The sequence below is a fragment of the Ambystoma mexicanum genome, chromosome 5p, assembly GCF_040938575.1.
Source record: "Ambystoma mexicanum isolate Mex_15411 chromosome 5p, UKY_AmexF1_1, whole genome shotgun sequence".
Lineage (NCBI taxonomy): Eukaryota > Metazoa > Chordata > Amphibia > Caudata > Ambystomatidae > Ambystoma > Ambystoma mexicanum.
Genome location: NC_090930.1, coordinates 926,628,605 through 926,653,848, shown reverse-complemented (window position 1 = coordinate 926,653,848; position 25,244 = coordinate 926,628,605). Strand labels below are relative to the sequence as shown.

The window sequence follows — 25,244 nt, the reverse complement described above, 5'->3', positions numbered from 1 at the left end:
ATAAGTTGTGGCAGTAGCGTCAAGTTCATGATTAACAGTGACCAATTCTGGCATGTATAGGTTGTGGCAGCATCTTCATACATGTGATTTAAAGTGACCATTACTGGAATAGAAAGGTAGTGGCAGCAGCTTCACACTTGTGAATTAAAGTGGCCATTACTGGCATAGATAGTTTGTGGCAGCAGCCTCATGTTTGTGATTTTAAGTGACCATTACTAGGATAGAAAGATTGTGGTAGCAATTTGATGCATTTGATTTAAAGGGATCATTTATGGCATAGATAGGTTGTGGCACAGTCTCATTCATGTGAATTAAAGTGACCATTAATAGCATAGGTAGGTTGTGGCAGCATCTGCATGCATGTGATTTACACTGACTGTTACTGGCATAGATAGGTTGTGTCTGCAGCCTCATGACAATAATATAAAGTGCGCCTATTTCGTGTACTATTGGTGGCATGGCATTTACTGGATTTTTTCATGTGTCATCCTAGAGAATCAACTATGAATTGTGTGGGTTTAAAATTATTTTTGTCAAAAATTGTGCTGCAAAATGCATCATTTCAGAACATGATTTTAAAGATCCTTCCCCGCCTGTATTATTCTGGTTTCCCCCACTATGCTTGGTTTCTCATGCTAATTTGAGGAAGTATTCAGGCCCCTCCACTCAAAATATGTGCTCTGTGATGTCATCATTGGGGTCATAGTCAGCGCAACAGAAGGATTGCGAAGTTGAGGTGGAATTAGCTGAATTTCCAGGGTTTTGTTGCATTAAGTTCTCATCTTAACGTCACTGCAACTAAAGTTTTTTCCTTGAATGTAAAAGGTTTTGTTACAATGCATTGCTCACCTTAACATCCCTGCAACAAAAGTGTTTTCCTTGAATTTCAAAGGTTTTGTTGCAATGTATTGCTCACCTTAACATCCCTGCAACTAAAGTTTTTTCCTTGAATTTCAAGGGTTTTGTTATTCCATACTTAATTAACATTAATACTACAGGCCTACTCCTTAGACGAAAGTGTGCAAGACAAAATAGCATTGGACTGTAAAAAAAGTAGTGAACACCAGAAAAATAACCTGAGAGAGGAAATCTTTCGATAAATATGCTGGCAAAGTATAAAAGGTGCTCACCTTTTAAACCCAGCAATCTGTAGTGAAATATTCCATGGAAAACAAAATCCCAAAATGAAACAGGTGCTTGTGGTTTTGTGGGTAAGCGTCTGCACTGGGAACATGACAACCTGAGTAAAATCCTGGTATCCAAATTCTTGAGCAAGCTTGCCAACCTCAACAAAACACAAGGGGTTGGTCTGCCCTTTGAAATAAACTTACGCTGTCCACCTACATGTGTCCTTTACTGGGTGCCCTGAAAAGCAACCACAATCAGGGGAAAATAACTGCACCATTGTACAGGATTACAAACTCTCTTGCCATATCGTGACTTACTTGCCCTCACATAATTTCCCCTCATCACCCCCATGTCTGTCTTTCAGCAATACTCTGCTTTATAAAGCTAACTTCAAAAGTACATATACTGTACTGTAGTGTCACTCAAATATATAAATCCTTATAGAACTATGTTAGGCAAAAGTGTACAATTGTGGCATTATTCCCCCCACCTTGACTGTGAGACTACAAATACCAGAATGCAATTAAGGCAAATAAATTGTCTCTGGGTGCAAAACTATTCAAGGACTGACAGTAGCACGGTTTTAAAAAAAATAATGTGTGTTATGAGATATTTAAAACTTTGAGAACTCACAATGTTTTTAGGCAATGCGGCGTGAGATAAAATTATTTGCCATGGAGCACACACTTTGGTTAAGCAGTGTTCTCCAAGCGGTACACCACGTTTCAGCGCCATCATTCTGGCGTTGGCTCAATTTGGCACAGGCATTCGTCGCAAAAGCCATTCAGGCGCCGTTATGTCGTCACAATGGATGTTTGGACGTGGCTGACATTTCAGCCATGTCTAAATGCCCTCATGCTACATAAGATAACACGACTGCACTGCAACAAATCTTGCCACCTCTCACTTGCGTTGCTTTTCTTTTAATTAAATTAAATTAGTTAAATTAAAAAAAACAGACAGCTTTGAACCCTGCAAGGTCAGTGTTTGAGTCCCAGCGTTTAACCGCTAGTCCACAATAGCTTGTTGCTTTATGGGGCATACATTTCATACTTAGCCTATAATTTAGTATGTTCAATGATCAAAGGCTAGGTATGAAACTTGTGAAAATCCAAACGGTAACATCGTTGTAGCATAATGGTTAATTGCTGTGTCTCATACTCGGTAAGGCCAGGGTTCTCTGGTAGCAGTGTTCAGCATGAATGTGATTTTTTAAAATTTCATTTTTTCTATTTTATAAAAATGCAGATGCCTTGTGTTATGAGATATTTAAAACTAAGAAAACACATGGCATTCAGGACCGTGGACTGTCTGCCATCCATGTAGTAACCAGAACTGACCCTGCTTAGTTTCAAAGTGAGGAAAGATCCAGCCTCCTTAGGCCATGTTTCACTAAGAGTTCTTGTGCAGAGAATCTCATATATTAGGCAATATGGCCTTAGTGGGCTGACCCCTTCCTCACTTTGAAACTAATCAGGGTTGGCTCCAGTTACTGCAGGGGTGGGAAACCCACTGTTTCTGTAAAAAAAAACGATTTTCTTATTTTTTACTATTGATTGGGAGACTACACATACCAAAATGCAATTTAGCAAAAGGCAAAAAATTGTCTCTGAGTGCAAAACCTTCAAGGACTGACAGTAGCACAGTTTTAAAAAAGTAAATAATTCAGACGTCCATTCGGTCACCAATCCATGCAGTAACCAGCACTGACCCTGCTTAGCTTCAAAGCAAGACAAAGGGGGCCCATTTCCCTAAGTGGTCTTGTAAGTTTGGCTTATTTGTAAAGCAACATGGCCTGAGGAGGCTGGCCCCTTCCTCACTTTGAAGCTAAGCAGAATCCGTCCTGTTTACTGCATAAAATGGAGACCTGGATGGCGATTGAGTCACTGGCCATGGCCAGTCGGATAAAGCAGTGAATATCAGCAAAACAGCTAGAAAAATAAATGCTTGCTTCCCCCACCTCTACCTTGGTATTTGTATGCTTTTCGACCCGCAAATAGCTTTTTAATGCATTTCATTTTCCCATAAACTCGGCTATAGCCGCGAATATCTCTTGCATCGAGAGAAAAACAAGCAAGAGGTTGTTTCATTTCTGAAAACCATGATCCTGCAATGCAACATGGGAGATATAACTATAATTTTTGGGGAAGGGGGCACCCCCTTTTCCTTCAAATTGTAAAATAACTACAGCACTGAATAACCCCAAATCAGGCATGGATCGCGAGTCAGCGCTTCAGGCCCACCAGCGGTTTAGGCTGTGCGCTTTGGTAAAAAATTAACCTTTTTTGTCTATGGAAAAATAAATGGGAAGTAGGCTGCGCTTTTTAAAAAAAAATGAATTTGATGCTTAATAACTTTTCTATTCTTTAACAAATCCTTACGAAACTTTGCCGTCTGGTGGGGGGCGCATACTTTTAATCACTTTCGGAATTTCAGCTAAATCCGTTACTCGAATCAAAGGTTATGTGTCGCTGACTCACTTTAATTATAGGGTGGCGACTGTCGCCCTACAATATATATATCACTGCCCCAAGCAAATTTAGGTTGAAAATATTTATCACTTTCAAATTTGTGTTACACAACCACCAAATACCATCTGGAGCACCTCTTCGATGCCCATGAGCAAAATTGCATAGAGCATCTCAAAGTTTGTCTCCAGTTTAATGTTTTGTGAATTAGGAGGTAGCAGGTGCATCTGCTGATTGTAGCCAACTAAGTGCTACCGCTTGATAGCCCCTAGATACTCATTGCATATGTTAATAGCTCCAATGTGTTTTGGGCCAGGCGTGGTCAACCAAATGTGTTATGTGTTGAATTCAATATATTGATCAATATGTGACTCAGAGCCCCTTCATGTTGTCAACAGGTCTTGTACCAGCAATATGGAATAGTCATTTGATTGCGTCACATTGAACTGTCTGCCAAGCCGTTTGCTCCCTGTCAGACATTTCGCTTTGTGATATGCCTGTTTGTCTCTTTTTCAGGCATTGCCAGTGTGGTGGTTTCTTTTTTCCTCTCCATGTATTATAATGTCATCAACGGATGGGCATTCTGGTACCTTTTCCATTCATTCCAAGTGAGTATACATAGATTCCTTGCTCCACATTGCTTTGCTGTTTCAGGTACATTCAACATTGATCTCGTTGCATTTTCATTGTCCCACTGTACTTTGCTATTTTAGTTGCGCTCACCACAAAAAAAACGTGCAGTTTCACAGTCCCATTGTGTTTTTGTTGTTTCAGTTAAACTCGCCATAGATGTCTTTTCGGTTTAAGTGATTGTACTTTGCTATTTCAGCTACACTCACTTGATGTTTTATTGCTTCACGTTGAGTTTGCGTTTCAATTTACACTCACCATAGATGTCGTCACTGTTTCATATTTCTACTGTGATTTGCTGTTTCATTTGCACTCATCATATATGTCATTTTAGTTTTATTGTTATTCTATGCTTTGCTGTTTTTCTCACCATAGTTGTCTATGCGATTTCATTGCTCCACTGTACTTCACTGTTTGTTACAATGGCCATAGATTCCCTCGCAGTTTCATTGCTCCACTGTGTTTTGCTTTTCCACTTACACTCACCATAGACGTTCACACTGTTTCATTTCTCCACTGTGCTTTGCTGTTTCAGTTACACTCACTATGGATGTCCTCGCCGTTTCACAGCTCCACTGTGCTTTGGTGTTTCAGTTACACTCACCATAGATGTCCTCACTGTTTCATTGCTCCACTGTGCTTTGCTGTTTCAGTTACATTCACCATTTAAGTCCTCGCTGTTTAATTGTGCCACTGTGCTTTGCTGTTTCAGCTACACTCACCATAAATGTCCTTGTTGCTTCATTGCTCCACTGTGCTTTGCTGTTTCAGTTACACTCACCATAGATGTCCTCACTGTTTCATTGCTCCACTGTGCTTTGCTGTTTCAGTTACACTCACCATTGAAGTCATCGCTGTTTCATTGTGCCACTGTGCTTTGCTGTTTCAGCTACAGTCACCATAAATGTTCTCGTTGTTTCATTGCTCCGCTGTGCTTTGCTGTTTCGGTTACACTCACCATTGATGTCCTCGCTGTTTCATTGTGCCACTGTGCTTTGCTGTTTCAGTTACACTCACCATAGATGTCCTTGCTGTTTCATTGCTCCACTGTGCTTAACTATTTTAGCTACAATCATCATACGCATCCTTACTGTGTATTGTCCTTCTGGGCTTTGGCGTTTCAGTTACACTGACCATATTAAAGGGAATTTTTTAAAATGTATAACCTAAATCGCTGTTTGCAAAAACTTAAAACAAAATGTCGCCTTAGCCCATTCCTGAGTATTATAAACTAAGCACCCTTGACAGATTAGAGACATGTTCATTCAAATGAAAGCAAGTATCTGAATTGCACTTTTTAGTAATTGAAGTGTTCTGCCTCCACTGTCCTTGATTCTTGGAGTTCCTATTGTGGCGTTCATCCCGCGTTCCAGGGGCTGGAACGGGGGATAACGGCCGGGCAGCTCAAGTTATTGGCCCGAGTGAAGCGAGGGCGGATAACGAGGGCTCTGGGCCTTTATGCCCTGTTCCATTAGAACCTCAGGTTGCCAAAGCGGTAACTCGGGGTGCTAAAAAAAAAGGATTTTCCTTCCTACAACGGGATGCGCGTCATATCCTGCTGAAGTAAGGAAAATTCCTTTTCCAAGATGACCGCCATGGAAAGGGAAGGCAGGCTCCGTATGCAGCCCTTCTTCCTTTTCCATGGCGGCCTGCGGGTGGCAATGGGAAGGAGCGGATGTGGCAGCGGGCACCCGACACCACCGAAAAAGGTAAGAAGGGAGGGGTAGGGGAGAACACTAAAACAATGGGATGCAGGGTGGGGTGGGGGGTGGATGTAAGAGGAACCGGCCGGCAGGCGGCTTGAAATGCAGGCTTGTACTGGCGGTTCAAGACAGCATTCCTAGCTATCTGATTTGCTGGCTCCCCCCGCCCAGGTGCTGTTGTAGATTATGAAAGCGCAGAACAAATAATTCCGCAATCACTGTACTGGGATGGTCACACGAGACACATTTTGCGTTCCAATGAGGTGTCCTCCAACGCCTAGTCATTAAACAACGAAAAGTGGCAGCATCACGAGTTTGTTAACAAATAGATGTGAAATATGAATACATGAGCACTCAGAAGAGCCTGCGTCAACAAGCTGCAAGAACAAACTGCAAGACAGGCAGAATCAGTGCAGCAACCATCAATGTGCAGAGCAGCTGAATCCTGCCGCTCTACCATAATCTCAAAAGAAGTGGGCCCTCCTTAAGAATATGGTGGCAACCAATATCATAATCCCTCCATTTTTACTGTTCCACCTAATTATCACAAGTGTGGCGTTATCTCCTCCAGAAAAATGGAGGAATTGCAGCCGGCGGAATTATCAATGGCAGCCTCAATCTCCAGTGAAGACCTATGGGACTCCACAATGGGGATAACTAAAACATATACAGGGGAGGTCTTACTAACGAAATAGCTGGCGGTAACAGTAAACAAGTGTGTTGGTATTAGCAGCCCTAAAACTGTCAAGCTTGTAAAGAGGCTCATGGGGTAGCTTGTATACCATTAAATGTGTGATTGCCTCCGACATTGAGTGATCTGAAGAGCCTATAGGCTGCATTACAATTGCAGCAATGTGGTAAAAAGTGATGGTACAATGAAGTGGTAAAAATGGTGGTGAAGTGGAGGTCATTCTATTACACCCATTTTACTGAGACATTACCGCACCTCCGTACTATGAGTTTAGGCAGTAAGGTTAAGGATGTACCGCCAGCAAAACCTGGAGGTAAATCATCCACCTTACTGCCGAAAAGCATCAGAATTACTGCATATGAATAAATGCTCGCTGTAACTCTGAAAAATTCCCATGTGATATTATTGATTCCAGACATGGAGACTTATACCACTGTGCCACCACTCATAATCTTGTGGTAAATCCATAGGACCAAGTGGCAGTAACGGTAATCAATGTTAGCAGTAATTCTGTGGATTTATTGCCAAAATACCACCAAACTCATAATGTTGCCGTATATGTCTTACATGGGTTCTTATCAAGTACGTAAAGTTGTTATAAAGTACTTGCCACTGTACATAGCAACCATGTTTGTGGAGTTTGTTTACATACACTCCTCAAGCTAATAAAAAAGAGTGCTTCCCCCTTTCAGGCTTTTACCACCTAGTAACACCCCATGGCCTTTGTTAGAGGCTCTGGCTTCACTCAGTCATGTTAATGTGGCCAGGTGGCCATTACCACCTTTGCATGGTCTGTTAACGAGCCATAATTATTTAATTAAGTGGTTGTCAGCTGGAATTCTGCTTTGAGCCCTGCTTTTCCCAATGGCTCTGTGAGCAGGCGTATAACTGTGATGCAACTTGTATTTACGTTTAATGCCATTTTGCAGTATGTTATTATTCACAATACTAAATTCAACAAAGTACAAATATTACACATTTTCTTTTGTGATTATCCAAAATAGCAATACAGTAGGAACGAAATTAATTGAAACGTTTTAGATGAGCCAGCATTTCAGACAATTCCCAAGTTTGTATCCGAGTGAGGTACAAGGATGGGATGGACTTTGAGGAGGGATGGGCCTTGAACTTGAGCTGTGGCTTTGTTCTGGGATGGGACTGGGAGCAACCACTTGCTCAGGTCAGAGACTGGCCTCATATTAGGGGTGAGCCTCGGTAGAGCAATGGCCTTGGGAAGGGCGAGTCTTGAGATGAGATGGGCATCAGGGTGGGGGATGGCTTTGTGAGAAGAAGAGCCTCAGCAGGCATGACCCTCGGGTGTTGAGCAGGCATGGTCCTTGGTTAAGGTGCAGGAGTGAGCTGAAGAAGACTGTTGGGTAGGGTAAACTTTAGCTCAGAAGAGCAGCGGAATCGTGCCTCGTAGTCACAATGTGGTGATGTCAGATTTTGTTATAGTCAGCTAGCTTTGATGTCATAACAGCTGTTGATATGTCTATTATGTTACACTGGAAGGGTTATTATGAGGTAGCCATTTCCCATACTGCCTGTTTTTACTATCTACCTGATCATGTGTGCATGCAGTATTAACCACATGCACTATTCCAGAATATACTGCCTGCAGTAAAATGTCCATTATTTTAATGTTTAATACTGTCTTGAAATACCCCATAATTTGACCTGCACCTGGAAGATGGATGTGAGCATATGCCCCCTCCACTCGCCCCCGGCATGTTAAATGGTTTATGTAAAGTACACAAATTAGATTGACTGGTGCAAGCATTCAACAAGTGGTGCAAGGCGATGTAGGGGATCCCCAAAAGGTGGTGTTTCTGTGGGCATCATTCCCCACCTCCTGGAGGCATCATGATTTGACTTAGTCTCTTTTGTATCAAACTAACATCCTAAAAGGTATTGAACCACAGGGGTCATGGCAATCAGACATATACAACATTAGATTAGGTTTGTACTCATTCTCTTGCTAAACATGGTGAAATCACTGATGTGCCCAACCTCCACTGGCAAAGCATTCCAGCATTTTGCCGTTAGCCCAGTGAAAGATCTGCCCATGGCACAAGTGCGCTTAAAGCACAGAACTGCCACAGGAGGTCCAGTCTTTGAGCGAATGTCCCTAAATGAAGAGTGCCTTTTAGGATGCTTCTGCAGATATAAAGGCGCTGGCCCATAATGGTTCTTGTGAGCATCAGTAGGATCTGGAGGGAACCATTGCTCCCACAGGGAACCAGTGCAGTGTCCTCTGCACTGGTGATATGTGATTGGGTTTGGAGGTCCCTGTCCCTCTTCTAGCAGCAGCATTCTGTGCTTGGAGGAAAGCTCAGGGGCAGTGTGTGTGTCTTGAGAGGAAGATAAAGGAGGGTCAACTCCCGGTCCAGAGATTATTTATTTTTATACAGGAGGGAAAATGCTCTTTTTGAACACAAAATAACGTACAATAGATAAGAAATCAGATTTGACGGGAAACAGTGCGCTTCCCATCAACAAGTGCATTTTATGGTTAGTTGATTTTAAGAATGCCTTTTTTACGTACTAAAATGTCTTGTTTGAATTGTATATCTATATTGTAAAGGTTGTTTTTTAGCCAAATACAATTAAATAAAACCACTCGCGCTCCGCGCTTGGCCAGTAAAGTTTACAGTAATTGTCCAGTTATAAAGTGTTCCAAAGTCTTCAACTGATTGGTATTCCAGTTTATTGTCTGGTATTGAATACGTGTTTCGACTAAAAAGTCTTTTTCAAAGCAAATGTTTTTTTTCTATAGTTAATCAATAAGTAGATTGGAGTGTTCTTTTGAAGTAAGTATTAAATGGTGGATAATTCTAAAGCCAGCTGTCCCCCTCGTTGGAGTCTCACAAAAATTTGGTGAGATGTCCTGTATGGAGTCACTTCACGGATTACATTTTCAAAAATGGAATAACAACAAACCTTTGAGCTCCCGCGTGAGACTGAGACACAGAGCATCCGTGAAGTGACTCCATACAGGACACCTCACCAGATCTTTGTGAGACTCCAACGAGGTGGACGGCTGGATTTAGCATTATCCATACCATTTAATACTTACTTCAAAGGAACGCTCCAATCTACTTATTGATAAACTATAGGAAAAACCCATTTTCCTTGAAAAAGACTTTTTATTCGAAACACATGGTGGCTGTTCCTGCTAACTTAAATACCAGATAATAAACTGGAATACCAATCAATTGAAGACTTTGGGACACTTGATATCTGAACAATAATTGCAAACTTTACAGGCCAAACGCGGAGCGCAAGTGGTTTTTTCACCTTTGACTAGGTTAAGAGGTTACCTTAGAGGCGAGGAGGTAGGCTTTTAGTTGGTTTTGAACAAATCTGTGTGTACTGCTTCTCGGATGTCCGGGGGGAGAGAATCCCATGCAAGTGGATCAAGAAGAGAGAAAGAGTGGAAGCGAGAGGAAGCACAGGGAGCGTGAGGGGCCACAACGGTAGATGAGGAGGCAGAGCAGAGATTACAAGAATGCTTGTAGAGTTGGGTAAAAGAGGATAGATACTGTGGTGCCTTGTCATGGACAGATTTGTGAACCAGGACAAGACATTTAAATCTGGCCTGGTTTTGGGTCATCAGCCATCCAGCCTTGTGACGGTATGTGGAAGTAGGTGTGAAGTGAGGGAGTTCAAAGAGAGTCCTGGTAGTGAAGGTTATAATGTTAACGTGCATTATAAAAGGTTAATTGATTAATTAATTGTTAATTGTTAACAGGCAGTCATGAATCACCAAAACTAAATGCATTGCAGAAATGTATGTTGGTGCTTATTATAACATGAGCTACAATGCCCAGTGATTTTCTGATAATAATGCCCAGTGTTGCCTAAGCAGCATTCTGTAAAACAATAATTCATGGAGGACCTACTAACAGAGTTGATCTGAGAATTCATGGATATGTTCGTGTTTAAGAAAACATCCAATGTTTTGCCTTATTCAGAGCTCTAACCTGGAGTGTCCGGAGATGGAAAACTGCAGGTGAGATTCAGGCATTTTGAGAGCCGTAGGTTTAGCGGAGGTGAATAGGAGTTTGTGTTGGCCTAATAAGGATGAAGCCACTTTGTTTCCATCCAAGTGTCAATAAGACCAACGAGTTTCTGTAGCTGTACATTATCTGCCTTCAAATTGCCCACGAAACAGAACACAATTTGAGTGTAATCAGAGGAATTTTGAAATACACCCATTTGGGCTGAAGGAAGGCCATGAAGGGGCTTCAAAGATACATGGGAAAGTTCACTATTCCGGAAGGATTTAAGCCACATGGCTGCTGACATTGACACCTCCACAACCTTTCTCATGACAAGTAGCAGGAGGGGTGGGCAAGGGTGTTGAAAGCTGCCGCAAATTCTAATAACATCAAGATTCGAATATCTCCCTGATCCAGAATCTAAAGAAGATTACCATTTTTTGTATGGGGGATGTCTCAGTGGCTCTATTAGGGGGGAAGCCTAATTGCTAGTCTCCAACTATTGACTGCTTCTCCACATGTACTTATAACTGTTTGGCTGCGACCTTTTCCAAAGGTTTTAGAAGAAAAGGAGTATTGGAAATTAGTCTAATGTTCCAGCATTCAGTGGGATACTGTGGAGGTTTTTTGTATACAAGGGGGGGATTCAAACCTGCTTTGGAGGATCTCAGATGATAGAGTCCCACAAAGAGACATTTAATAGAAATTAATTATAAAAGGAGACAGACTCTGGCCCTCATTCCGAGTACGGCGGTAACACATCGGTGCCACTGGCAAGTTGCCACCGACCCGGAAACATTGAGTCCGCCGCCTGACTTCCCGGTGCCACTGGGACATTAAAAGTCCCAGCAGCTCGGAAAGTAAGGCAGCGGGTTTGGTAACGCCCCATTTCCGTGGAGTCTGGAGTGGGGAGACGGAAGCACTGACACCATTGCTACTAGTGCTAGTGATTCAGTGAAAAGTCTGCCTACAGGGGCTGTTGCGCTCGGCAGGTCTGACCCTGCCGGGCGCAAAGGCCCCTGCAGGCAGGCTCGTAGTGTGGCGGTTCAGAAACAAGGGTGCGGGTAAGCTTACCTGCACCCTTGTTTCTGGACCGCCACACTTCAAATGTGTCTCGCTGTACCCTTTGACTACTGCAAAAAGACTTGGATTCCCTGGATAGTTAATGGGTTACGAGCTACAATAACACATGCACTGTCGGCCACCATAATCATTTTAAAATTAAATGTTTTAGAGGGGGGAGCTCGAGATCCCGAGTAAGATGGCCACTGGTTGACAGAGCTCCAAAGACAGCGAGCGGGCCCGCTCTTCATATAGTCGCATTGTCTTGCCTTTGAGGGACACGGATCACGGCCCCAGGATGCGGGTGATGTTATGTGGCGATGGCCTCATTTTTAAAGGAATCTGACCCGCTGTACCTGCGCTCGGGAGAACTATGCAGCGAAGCAGACCGTGACACTAACACTCTGAAGCATAGCCCTACATTTTCTGTTTGTGGCATCCAAGTTGGCTAATTGACTTCCAGTCTTTGTTTGCCCCATGTTTTATGCATATATAGTGCTCTGAGCCTTTAAATGGCCTGCTGAACATTTTGATGCCAGGCGGACGTTAAGCCTCCGTGCGGGCCTGTCCTTCTCTGCATCCTCCAGCCACATATCCCTGGGGCTTCTCTAAGCCCACTTCCATGCAGTACTGATGCCTCAATCCCTACCCTTCTTCCTGCAAGTAGGTTCTAAATGGTTGCTCTTTAGGATCGCTACTCGCAAGCGGGGACCCATAAGTTGAAGTGGCAACATTGATTTCTTTGCTGTTCTCATCTTGCAAACTACCACAATGTGTCACAGAGGACGTAGACTGATATGACAAGAAACATTTTGGATCTCCAATGGGGTCCCACAGGTTCCTCACTTTCTCCCCTTCAACTTCTACTTGAGCCCCGTACCCACCCGTACCCGCCCTTACCCGCTCACACAATCTTACCTACTACAACTAAGTTGATGACACCCAGATCATCTTTAAGAGCCCCAAGTGCACCTCCCTTCCCCACCCGACCTCGCTTCCTGTTGCACTGACATTTACAGCTGGAGGATGGCCAACCACCTCCTCCTCAATTCTGGAAAAACCAAAATGATGATATGCAGGATGACGGCTCTCTTCCCTCAACCCACCCCTTAGCCGTCGGCTCTAGACCCCACCCGCCGCATCCAACACAGTAAAGAACTATGATGTACAATGGACACTGACCTGACACTCTCGCACCACATTAACACTGTGATTAAATCCTGCTATCTACACCTCTGCATTCGCAGATGCATTTTTCCCAACATTGCCTACCCTCACTGGGTTGCTGCAATCATTGCCATCGTCCTCTCATGCCTAGATTACGTAAACTCACTGTACCTGGGTGCCCCAGCTTATGAACTCTGAAAGCTCCAACAAGTTAAAAACAGCACTGCTAGACTCCTCCTGGCCCTCAGACCGAGACAATACCTCTCACTGGCCCTCCGTATTCTCCACTGGCACCCTGTCTGGGGAAGGGCCACTTTCAAAGTCATGTGCATCACCCACCCTGCCCTACACAAAACAGGCCCAGAATACCTTCAACATACACTATCCGACTACCAACTCAACAGAAACCTGTGCTCAGGCAGCAAACTCCTCCTTGTGATCCCTCAGTTCAGATCAACAAGATTAGGGGGGGTCCTCTTTCTCTGTCCAAGCCCCATCGATCTGGAACTCAATTCCCCTTAGCATCCAATGCACTGAAGAGCTGTCATGGTCATGAAGTCAGGAGCACAGGCATGCAGGGGTCGCATGCACAGGAGACCTGGGTGGACACTGTCCTGGCGACTTTGGCATCAGGCTCATGAAAAAAAGTAAACAAGAACATCCAATTAACACCAAAAGGCTTTTATTATGGACATAGCACTTCAGATGCATTAACCATGAACATTCCATCCATTAAGCAGGATGCATTAACCTTGAACATTCCATCCATTAAGCAGCCCCAAGTGTATTATTGGGTGTGGCTGCTAATGGATTGCCTTCGCACGTGCTCACTCTCTAGGAGGGGCAGGGCATGGCCGGTCAGCCGGCTCTAATGGCCGTGCCCACGATCTCATCTATATAAGCTGCCACGATCCTCAAGACAGACGCTTCGCGTTATTCTGCACTTCCAAGCAGCGTAACGCTCACCGTCGCCTGAGGTCAGACTTACCTTTGAAGATCCTGCTTCCTGGACATCCTGCTTCCTGCCAGCATACTTACCAGCTGGGGGAAGCTGTTCTTACCTGTACATCTCAATTCATCCTACCCCTCTTCCCCAGTCTCTACTCTTCCTGTCTATCTCTCTGATCATGCCTCACTCTCCTTCTCCCTTACTCCAATTCCACATGCCTCCTCTACTAAACCCTCTCCTCCCATCTTCTCACGGTGTGACTTTCGCAACTTTGATCCTTACCTCTTTATTGACACTTGCTCTTCATCTCTCCCCTCTCTCCAAGACTTCTCTTCATTGTCAGCCAACGATGCTCTATCTACTCTTTCCTCTTCTATTTCCTCCTCCCTTGATCAACTCTACCCTCTGTCTTTCTTCCGTCCAACCCGGAAACTCCTCCCTTGATCAACTCTACCCCCTGTCTTTCTTCCGTCCAACCCGGAAAACCTCTCAACCGTGGCTCACTCCTCAACTCCTCTCTATGCGGTGCCTTCTCCGACATCTGGAGAGACTCTGGCTCAAATCTCCTTTGCTTTCCAACCAAACCTCATATTTCTTTTATCACGCTCTCTTTGACTCTTGTCTTGCCTCGGCTAAACGCTCCTACTACTCTAACCTTCTCCACTCCCAAGCATCCCACCCTCGCCGTATCTTCCAAACTCTCTCTCGACTTCTCTCCTCCCTTACCCCTGATCCCTCCTCCTCTTCTACACTTTCTCCCTCTGACTTCGCTAGCTTCTTCTCCTCCAAGATCCTGACCCTTTGGCAAAAAATCAACTGCTCCTCAGATTTCCCCTCTTCTTCCCCCCTCCCTCGTCCTGCCTGTCCTACGTCTCACCTATCTCCCCCTCTGAAGTCTCCACTCTCCTCTCCAAAGCCCACCCCACGTCCGCCCTGACTGACCCTCCCCCATCCCTTCTTATCCCTAAGATCTACCTTCTTCTTATTCCCTACCTGACTTCCTCCTTCAACATCTGTCTTTCCTCAGCCACCTTACCCTCTGCTTTTAAGCATGCCACGATCATCCCCATTTTGAAGAAACCTTCTGCTGATCCCCTTCTCACCTCTAACTTCCGCCCTATCTCTCGTCTTCCATTCCTCTCCAAGCTTCTCGAGCGCCTCGCCTACTCTCAGCTCTCATCCTTTTTCTCCAATCTCTCTCTTCTACCCCCCTCCCAATCTGGCTTCCGTCCTAAACACTCTCCTAAAACTGCTCTCACCTACATCCTTAATTCCCTCCTCTCAGCTTGACACTCTAAGCAATCCTCTATCCTTATTCTCCTTGACCTCTCTGCTGCCTTCGACACCGTCAATCATCCCCTTCTTCTCCACACTCTTTCTTCCTTTGGGTTCAAAGGCTCTGTTTTTAACTGGCTATCCTCTTACCTCTCTTCCTGCTCTCTTACTGTTTCCTGGGGTGGCCGGTCCTGTCCAACCAAACCCCTAGAATACGGTGTTCCCCAAGGATCAGTGCTTGGACCTTTCCTCTTCTCTCTTTACACCTCCCTCCTTGCCCCTGTTATCTCCTCGCTTGGCATCTCCCACCATTTCTATGCTGACGACACTCAACTCTTCCTCTCTTTCTCTTACTTCTCAACTGACCTCCACCTAAAACTCTCTTCCTACCTTACTGCTATAAAGAACTGGATGTCTTCCCGCTTTCTCTCCCTTAACACTGACAAGACTGAAGTCTTATTCTTTCCCTCCAACTCTCTTCCCCCTCCCTCTCCTCCTCCTTTCATTCTCTTCCCTCCCACTAATCTCCCTATCTCTCTCCATCTCTACTTCCCTCTCTTCCCGTGGCTGGCTTCCATTTCACTCCCAACTTAAATTTCACTTTCTCTGCCTTGTCTTCAAATCTCTCCATGATCTTGCTTCCCCTTATCTCTCCTCCCTCCTCTCTTTTTACTCTCCCTCCCGTTCCCTTCGTTCAGCTGACCATTTCATTCTCACTGTAACTCTGTCCCCTTGTGCCCCCTCCCATTTCCGCTCCTTCCAACACCTAGCCCCCTTGCACTGGAACCCTCTACCTCTCGCAATCCGCTCTACCCCTACCTTCTCCTCATTCCGCACCTCCCTTAAATCTCTCCTTCTCCCTTCTCCTCCTTGAAACCCCTTCCCCTTCCTGCTTCCCATCCCTCCTTTATCTTTCCCCTTGAATATCTTCCTCCCCTCCCCTACTTCCCCACTCTCACCTTTTCCCCACCTCTCCTCCTTCTCCTCCTCACTCCTCTCCCTCCCACATAGTCCTACTCCACTACTCTCCCTATTCCATTCAGTTAATTGCTCTTCTTGCTGTTTTTTGACTGATTCATATTGTAATTTGCTTCTACCGTTATATTGTTATGTTTCATGTATTAAGTTGTTCAATTGTGCAGCGCTTTGGTGCAAAGCGCTATATAAACAAATAAATACAAAATACAAATACAAATACAACTCTTTGGCGAACCAAGTATTCCTCTTTACACTTTCCAGAATGCCGAAATCTTCATCTTGGCACCGCAGCACAACACGCTCCATCGTCGACAGCAGCGTCTGCAAGGAAAAACAAAAGACAAGATTAGACATCGAAAAAACAGTCAGTTTAAGGTTGCGCTTCACCATACTTCACGCTTTCCATAAACCATCACTTACCTGCTGTCGAACATTGTGGTAGCATCCATCTTCCATCCGGCTGCATCTCGCGTCTCACAGCTGCATTGAGGCCACATTTCCATTTAAGGGAAGAAAACAGAAGAGAGAGATTATTGCGGGCATAAATAGGAGCAACATATAAAGACATTAAACAGAACGAACAGCATCACAAGAGCTCAAGAAAGACTTACCAATTATAAGGAGAAGCATAGTCAAGCAGCTGGACTGGACTAATCATTATCAGGGATCAGTGAAGGAACTAGATCCCATTCGACACCCCACTGCCAGAAGTAGCAGGACGGAGAGCATATCTTCCATAATTCACAAGTGAGCTTTATGGGAAGGCGTATGCTCACAGAAACTGTAATTTGGGGTGAAGGGTTCGAGAGGTACAACAATCACAGATTGGCGCACTCACACTCTTTTCGCCACACAGGAGCAGTATCACCACGTACCACCGCTCACAGCTTTTCTACTGAGGGAGAGGCCTGAAGGGGGTAATTCAAGTTCAGGGAGGGCTGCAATCATGCCCCAACGCCTCCGCAGAGACCAGGTGAGCGTAACAAAATGTGAAGACTCTAATACTCTCTGCCTGGGCGTTATGGAAACTTCAGAAACAGATCAGTTAGCCCTCTTATTAGGGGAATTACAGGCTGAAGTACATGCTTCAAGACAGGAAACCAATGCACTATGGACGGATCTTATTGTAACTCGAGAAAGAACTGACGAATTGACAAGACAAATGCTATAAGCAGAAGCAGGACAGGTTCCACTGCCTGGAGTGACCCATTCTTCTCATTCTTCCACACCACAACAATCAACACCGGTTCAGGTGGTTCTTCCAGGAGCAGTGCCTCTAGCCCCTCCTGAACGCTTCATCAGTGACCCAAACATGTTTGCTGTATTTATGAACCAATGTCGCCTTCGTTTCTTGTGCAGACCAGGAGCCTTTGCTAATGACGAAGCCAAAATGGTGTTTATACTCTCATATTTGGGAGGTAGTGCGGCAAACTGGTCTATACCTTTGGTAAATCAAGATGACCCTTTATTCCAGGACTTTGGGAATTTCCAACATGAGATGGAGAAATTGTTTGCCCGTTATACTCAAGGACAAGCTCTGGACAACAAGTTGTTGTCACTTAGAGAAGGGAGTCAAGATCTATTAACCTAGATTGCAACCTTCAATCGTCTCATATCCCAGACCAACTGGCCAGAAAAGAAGAGGACTACACTCTTTTACCAATGGTTACATGGAGAACTTAAGGATGTGTTGGTGCAAGTGGAGAATCCCCCTGAGAGGTGTGCAGACTACATAGACCTGACGGTGCAACTCAATCATAGGTTGCAGAATCGGTAAAAATGGATCAAGCTAGACCAGAGGGACGGTCAGTTTACGTGCAACCTCGTGATAATCAGACTAAATGACATGAACAGTCTGAGCCAATGCAAATTGGTGGATTACGAAGTACCCTTACCAAAGCAGAAAGGGAAAAATGAAGACAACAACAGCTTTGCTTATATTGTGGGCAAGCAGGTCACTTCCTCCGTGACTGCCTGGTAAAACCACCCAAGAAAATGGTTGGGACAACAGACAAAACTGATGAAGAAGAAGAACAGAACTCGGGAAACGCCAATGCCCGGCAAATGTTGGGGTCCGCTTGTCGAGCATGAAAAATGAATTCATACAGACCTCACATCTAGTCCTTCCAGTGCTTTTGGTGAATCACAAGCAACCATCAAAAATACATGCCTTGGAGACATATATTGAGAGTGGAGATGTGGGTAACTACATTGACCAAGATTTGGCTCTCCGAATAGGCCTTCCTCTCCGACAGAAGCAGAAATCGGAAATCGTCACTGCTGTGGATGGTTCTCAGCTATCATCCGGCCCGATGACACAATATACTGAGAAAGTCAAGCTTCTGTGTCAGAACGGGCATCAAGGGAACATTAGTTTTGATCTGATTGGTGCTCCTCAGTTCCAGATGATATTGGGAATTCCCTGGATGGAGACCCACAATCCTAGGATCGACTGGCGAAAACGAGTTCTGACATTTCCTCATGATTGTGCCGACACATGTTACAAAAAAGATGACACCAATCTGAAACCGAAGAAAGGAATGGTGTTTGGCCTCATCAGCTCCTTACCGCTTGAATACCAAGATTACCAGGATGTCTTCAAAAAAGAGCATGCCAACGTTCTGCCCCTGCACAGGCCCTACGATTGTAAAATAGATCTTGTACCCAGAGCCCATATCCCTAGCAGCCGAATTTACGCTCTGACAGAACAGGAATATCAGCATCTTAAAAGTTACCTGGATCAGTACCTGGTGAACGGTTTCATTCGCCCATCCAGGTCACCTGCCTCTTCGCCCTTATTCTTCGTGCCTAAAAAGGAGGGGGACTTAAGAACTTACATCGACTATAGAGCCATCAATCAGATCACAGTAAGAAATCGATATCCTTTACCACTTATACCAGAGCTCCTGGACCAAGTGAAACATGCTCAAATCTACACAAAACTGGATTTAAGAGGAGCATACCATCTTGTAAAAGTAAAAGAGGGATGAGAGTGGAAAACGGCCTTCCGCACGAGGTACGGCCTCTTTGAATAGCAGGTCATGCCCTTTGGACAATGCAATGCCCCTGCGGCGTTCCAATTCTTTATGAATAATGTACTCCGTGAACTACTGGGCGTTTGCGCTCTTGTTTACATTGACGACATTCTTATCTACTCAAATTCCATGGAGGAACATGTAGGCCATGTCCGGGCAGTCTTAGAGAAGCTTCGACAACACCAATTGTATGCCAAGTTGGAAAAATGTTTTTTCCATGTAATCGAGGTCGAGTTTCTCAGTTTCATGCTCACACCACAAGGCGTACATATGGATACACGAAAGGCGGATGCAATCCTCCAATGGCCCTCACCAACATCCGCGAAAGAAGTGCAAAGCATACTCGGATTCACCAACTTTTACCATGATATGATATGATATGATAAGGCATTTGTAACGCGCCTATACACAAGTGTTTCAAGGCGTGACGAGGCAGGGAGGGGGGAACAAGGGGAAGACAGACAACGATCCTACTAGGCCAGGTGTCATTCAGATCGCGCAAGTGCAGGGGTAGGGGGAAGGGAAAAAATGCATGGGGGAGGGGGAAGTGCAGTACAAGTAAGTAGAATACAATAAATAAATAGGGCCAGCTGGTGGCAAGTGCAAGGTAAGTGCAGACAAGTGCTGGGAAGGGGGGGCTGTAGGGATACAGAGACAGTCCCGATGTGCAGGGGTTGCCATGGAGGCAGTGCAAGTGGAGAGTGGCTGGGCCTGGGACCGAGGTTGGTGAGAGTGGCCCAGTTGCAGATGCAGTGCAGTTTCAGTGAAGAATTTAGCAGGGGAGAGGGAGAGAGAAAGCAGAAGCAAAGAGGAAGGTTTTGAGGTGCTTCCGGAACCAGAGATGGTTCTCCTCAAGTTTCAGGGAGGCAGGAAGGTTGTTCCAGAGGGAGGCCCCTGCCGCGGAGAGAGATCTACCCCCAGCTCGTTGCTTCGAGAAGCGGCTGAGCCTGAGGGAGTTGGTGACGGATGAGCGAAGGGCTCGGGAAGGAAGATATTTAGGAAGAGAGAGTTGAAGGTATTTAGGCCCCAGGCCCCAGAAGGTCTTGTGGACAATGCAGTCCACATCGGTTTATACCTGGGTTTTCACAAATTGTACATCCAATTTCCTCTTTGTTAAAGAAAAATCATAAGATCCATTGGTCGACAGAAGCTGAAGAAGCCTTCCAGAGTTGAAACTAGCATTCACTACAGCACCAGTCCTTCGGCACCCACGACCAGACCTACCTTACATAGTTGAGACAGATGCTTCAAAAATAGCCATGGGAGCAGTATTGTCACAACGAGACCCTGAAACAGGACAACTACAACCCGTCGCATTCTGGTCCTGCAAATTTTCAGCCCCGAGTTGAACTATGCAATCACAGATAAGGAATTACTGGCGATTAAAGCTGCATTCAAGGCCTGGAGACTTTACTTTCTTGGGGCGAGACATACGGTCACTGTCATCACGGACCACTGTAACTTGCAATACTTGAAAACCGCCAAAGCACAATCCTCACGTCATCTTCGTTGGGCCCTCTTTTTCACGGAATACGATTTTATTATCACTTATAGACCTGGAGTACGCAATGGGAAAGCAGATGCTCTATCACGCATGAGTGAAGAAAAAGAGGCTTTTACAGCATCAGACCCCGTGGCCATAATTCCTGAGGAAAGAATTAAAACCAGAATAGCTGCCACCACGTGTGTGGATGACCAAAGAACCAGTTTGCAATCCCTGATGGATCAATCAACACAACAGGAATGGCCGTTAAAAGGTGACCATTACACCATCGAAGACAATCTACCATATTTCCAAGGACGATTATATGTCCAAGAACTGCAAAAGCAAATCATCACAAATTACCACGATTCATTAGTAGAAGGACACCCAGGAAAAGCCAAAACTCATGCTAAGGTAAAACAAAACCACTGGTGGCCAACCTGGCGAAAAGACATTGCCCAATTTATTGAAACCTGCGGTGTCTTTGCACAACACAAGTCTCAGAAACAAAACCCTGCTGGCTTACTACATCCCCTAACAGTACCGCCAGCACCTTGGCATACCCTGTCGATGCACTTCATCACGGATCTTCCAAACTGCATTGGATACAACACCATACTAGTCGTGGATTTATTCTCCAAAATGGCCCATTTCATCCCTCTGAAGGGACTCCCAACTGTGTCAACTCTTGCTTCTGTGTTCCTAGAGCAAATTGTTCGATTGCATGGATTTCCATCAATATTAGTATCTGGTCGCGGAACGCAATTTGTTTCTGCCTTTTGGAGAAAGTGTTGTATGATAGCCAAAATCGATCTTCGGTTGTCCACAAGCCATCACCCTCAAACTGATGGGCAAACTGAATGAACCAACCAAACTTTAGAGCAATATCTCAGGTGTATGTTGCAACAGTCTGGGGATTCTTGGAAAAATATACTCCGGATAGCTGAGTATGCATACAACAACTCAGTTCACACAAGCACACGGCAAACTCCATTCTACACTGTGCACGGAAGACATCTGAGGACATCAGTATTTGATCCACCCGATACCCTGGAAAGGCCAGCCATAAAAAAACTTGCATAAAACCATCACTCAGGTTCTTAAGGAGGCGACAGAGCATCTGACCAAGGCTAAGGAAAGACAAAAAGTGTTTGCTGGTCGACATCGGAAGGAAGCTCCCGCCTACCAGATTGGAGAAAAGGTGTGGTTAGCATCCAAATATATTCCCCTGAAGGGGCCAAGAGCTTTCCGCTCATGATACCTGGGCCCCTATACTATAAAGTCCATAATCAATCCTGTTGCCATGAAATTGGAGTTACCATCTCACATGAAAATTCACCCCATATTTCATGTCTCTCTCCTCAAACCAATGAAGTCCAATACACGGCTTAGTTCTCCGCCAGAGCCTGAAGTAATAGATGTAAAACCAGAATATGAAGTCATATCCATCCTGGACTCCAAGGTGGTTCGATCAAAATTGTATTACCTAATTGACTGGAAAGGTTACAGACCTCAAGACCGAATTTGGGAACCCAGTGAACACGTCCATGCTCTGCGTTTAATCAGACGATTCCATCGCAATAATCCCACCAAACCAGGACCGGGAGGAGAACCACCCTTGGGAGGGGCCTTGAGGGGGAGTGCTGTCATGGTCATGAAGTCAGGGGCACAGGCATGCAGGGGTCGCATGCACAGGAGACCTGGGTGGACATTGTCCTGGCGCCTTTGGCACCAGGCTCATGAAAAACTAAACAAGAACATCCATTAAACACCAAAAGGCTTTTATTATGGACATAGCACTTCAGATGCATTAACCTTGAACATTCCATCCATTAAGCAGGATGCATTAACCTTGAACATTCCACCCATTAAGCAGCCCCAAGTGTATTCTTGGGTGTGGCTGCTAATGGATTGTCTTTGCACGTGCTCACTCTCTAGGAGTGGTAGGGTGTGGCTGGTAAGCCCGCCCTAATGGACGTGCCCACAATCTCAGCTATATAAGCTGCCCCGATCCTCAAGACAGACGCTTCACGGTATTCTGTACTTGCAAGCAGCGTAACGCTCATCGTTGCCTGAGGTCAGACTTACCTTTGAAGATTCTGCTTCCTGGACATCCAGCTTCCTGCCAGCATACTTACCAATTGGGGGAAGCTGTTCTTACCTGTGCATCTCTTCGGCGAACCAGGTATTCATCTTTACACTTTCCGGAACGCAGAAGTCTTCATCTTGGCACCGCAGCATGACATGTTCCATCGTCGACAGCAGCGCCTGCAAGGAAAAACAGAAGACAAGGTTAGACATCGAAAAAACGGTCAGTTTAAGGTTGCGATTCGCCATACTTCGTGCTTTCCTTAAACCATCACTTACCTGCTGTCGAACATTGCAGTAGCATCCATCTTCCATCCGGCCGCGTCTCGCGTCTCACAGCTGCATTGAGGCCGCATTTCCATTTAAGGGAAGAAAACAGAAGAGAGACATTATTGCGGGCATAAATAGGATCAACATATAAAGACATTAAACAGAACGAACAGCATCACAAGAGCTCAAGAAAGACTTACCAATCATAACGAGAAGCATAGTCGCAGCTGGACTGGACTAATCCTTATCAGGGATCAGTGAAGGAACTAGATCCCATTTGACGCGCCCCTGCCAGAAGTAGCAGAACGGAGAGCTTATCTTCCATAATTCACAAGTGAGCTTTATGGGCCGTCGTAAGCTCACAGAAACCGTACTTTGGGGTCTAGGGTTCGAGAGGTACAACAATCACAGATTGGCGCACTCACACACTCTTATCTCCACACAGGAGCAGTATCACCACATACCACCGCTCACAGCTTTTCTACTGAGGGAGAGGCCTGAAGGGGGTGATTCAAGTTCAGGGAGGGCTACAACCGTGCCCCAACGCCTCTGCAGAGACCAGGTGAGCGTAACAGGACCACATTGCCATCAGGAGGGCCCTCAACACCTGGTTCCCTCCCACCCCACCTCCTGACGAGCCATTGCATCCTTTTCAGATAAGCCATGCTCCCCCAGGTAAGAAAATATTCCTTCAATTCAATTTGCAAGGACGGATGGTCTACATCCCAGCAGCTCACTGGACAGACTACTCACCACATCTATGAAACCCAGAAACCAGCCAGAACTCTCAGGTATGTATAACACTCCATGCTTATAGAAGTCATCCGAAGGCAAGTTCGCCCACCCACACACATCTGCTATAATTTGCATTGATATTTATTAAATATAGGGAGTGATTTTGAACAGAAAAATAAACAAAGGAAGCAATACAGGATACAGAGGCAATCACTTGGTAGGCTGCCTTCGTAAGAGGACCTGGGCATCTGAATTTGAGTAGCCTGTTGATTAAAGGATAGTGTGGTTGTACATAGATCAGGGACTTAGACAAGGAAACATACAACCATACAATATACACTTTAGGCATAATGCCTTTGCAATGGGTAATATACATATTTACATTTTTCAACTGAGACATAAGAGTGGGGTCAAGAGGGACGGGTGAACTAAGGTCACATTGAGGGGGGCAATAAGCCACTTCACTGGTCAGAATTTGAAGTGATAGCTTTGATGTCTACAGGGAGGCCAATCAAGTGGAGGGGGGGCAAGTAGGGAGAAGATAAAGCAGTGGGAGGGGGCACAGGTGGAGTGGGAAACAAGAGGAGAGCTGGGATAAGGAACATATATTACAAGAATGAGAGTACAGAGAGATGCAGTCAGCATGGTAGGGGGGCAAGGCCATGAATGCCTTTGTCTACGAGAAGTAGGAATTTAAAGAGAGAGCTAAGTTGCTGTGGGAGCCATCATGCATGGTGATGTTGTAGATAAGTGGGGGTGGCACAAGGTAAGTTGTAGGGGAAACATCAGGAGGGAGGAAAATAAATGGGGAAACCAGGAAGCAAGCTCAAGCAGTAGTCGAGTTCACTGAGCAGAAAAGTAGAGATTAGCATTTAGGCCAAGTCGTGCTTGAGGTGGGATAGATTTTCTGAAATTGAGAAGGTGAAGTTTAGCCACCATGGCAGTAGCCATGATGAATGTTGGAGTTCAAGGTCACATTTGAAGAGAATTCCATGGTTTTGTGCATGACTGAGAGTGTGAGGATGTCTGGAGGGAAGAAGATAGGAGTTGGGAAGAGTGGGATTAGCATTGGAGCCATGTAGTAATTTGACTTATATTTTGGAAGAGTTTTGCATCAGGCAGAATGGAGATGCATTGAGAGATATCAGGAGTGAAGGAAGGAAAGGATAATAAGATCTGGGTGTCAACAGCAAAGAGGTGGAAGTAGAAGGCAAGTAGGCCATGATCTGGTGTAGACCATTATTAGGAGTGGGCAAAGACAGATCCTTGAGGGACACTGATGGGACATAGTGTGGGGAGGAGGTACTGGAGTTCCATGAAATGGTGAAAGAATGGTCAGAGGGAGAAGAGACCATTCAGTTAACTGTTGTGTCCTTGATGCCAAGGGAGGAGTATGTTTCAACGTGGGGCAGGTGATCCACAGTGTCAAAAGCTGCAGAGTTCAAGTATGATTAGAAAGGAGGAGAAGTGAGGAGCAATGGTTTAGAAGTTTGGACATGAGTCAGTTCTTTTTCGGTGCAGTGTTTGCTCCAGAATCCTGATCGAAGTGGGTTGCATAGGCAGTAATCCTCAAGATAGCTA

At 45.1% G+C, this 25,244-nt stretch overlaps 1 protein-coding gene across 1 annotated transcript in view; it reads left to right on the top strand.

The window, feature by feature from the left end:
* SLC6A20 (solute carrier family 6 member 20) overlaps nt 1–25,244 on the top strand; it is a 531,874-nt gene that overhangs the window by 144,697 nt on the left and 361,933 nt on the right. Inside the window, exon 3 of the mRNA XM_069613357.1 lies at nt 4,113–4,204. Coding sequence (XP_069469458.1) covers nt 4,113–4,204 — 92 coding nt within the window. The remainder of the gene's footprint in view (nt 1–4,112; nt 4,205–25,244) is intronic.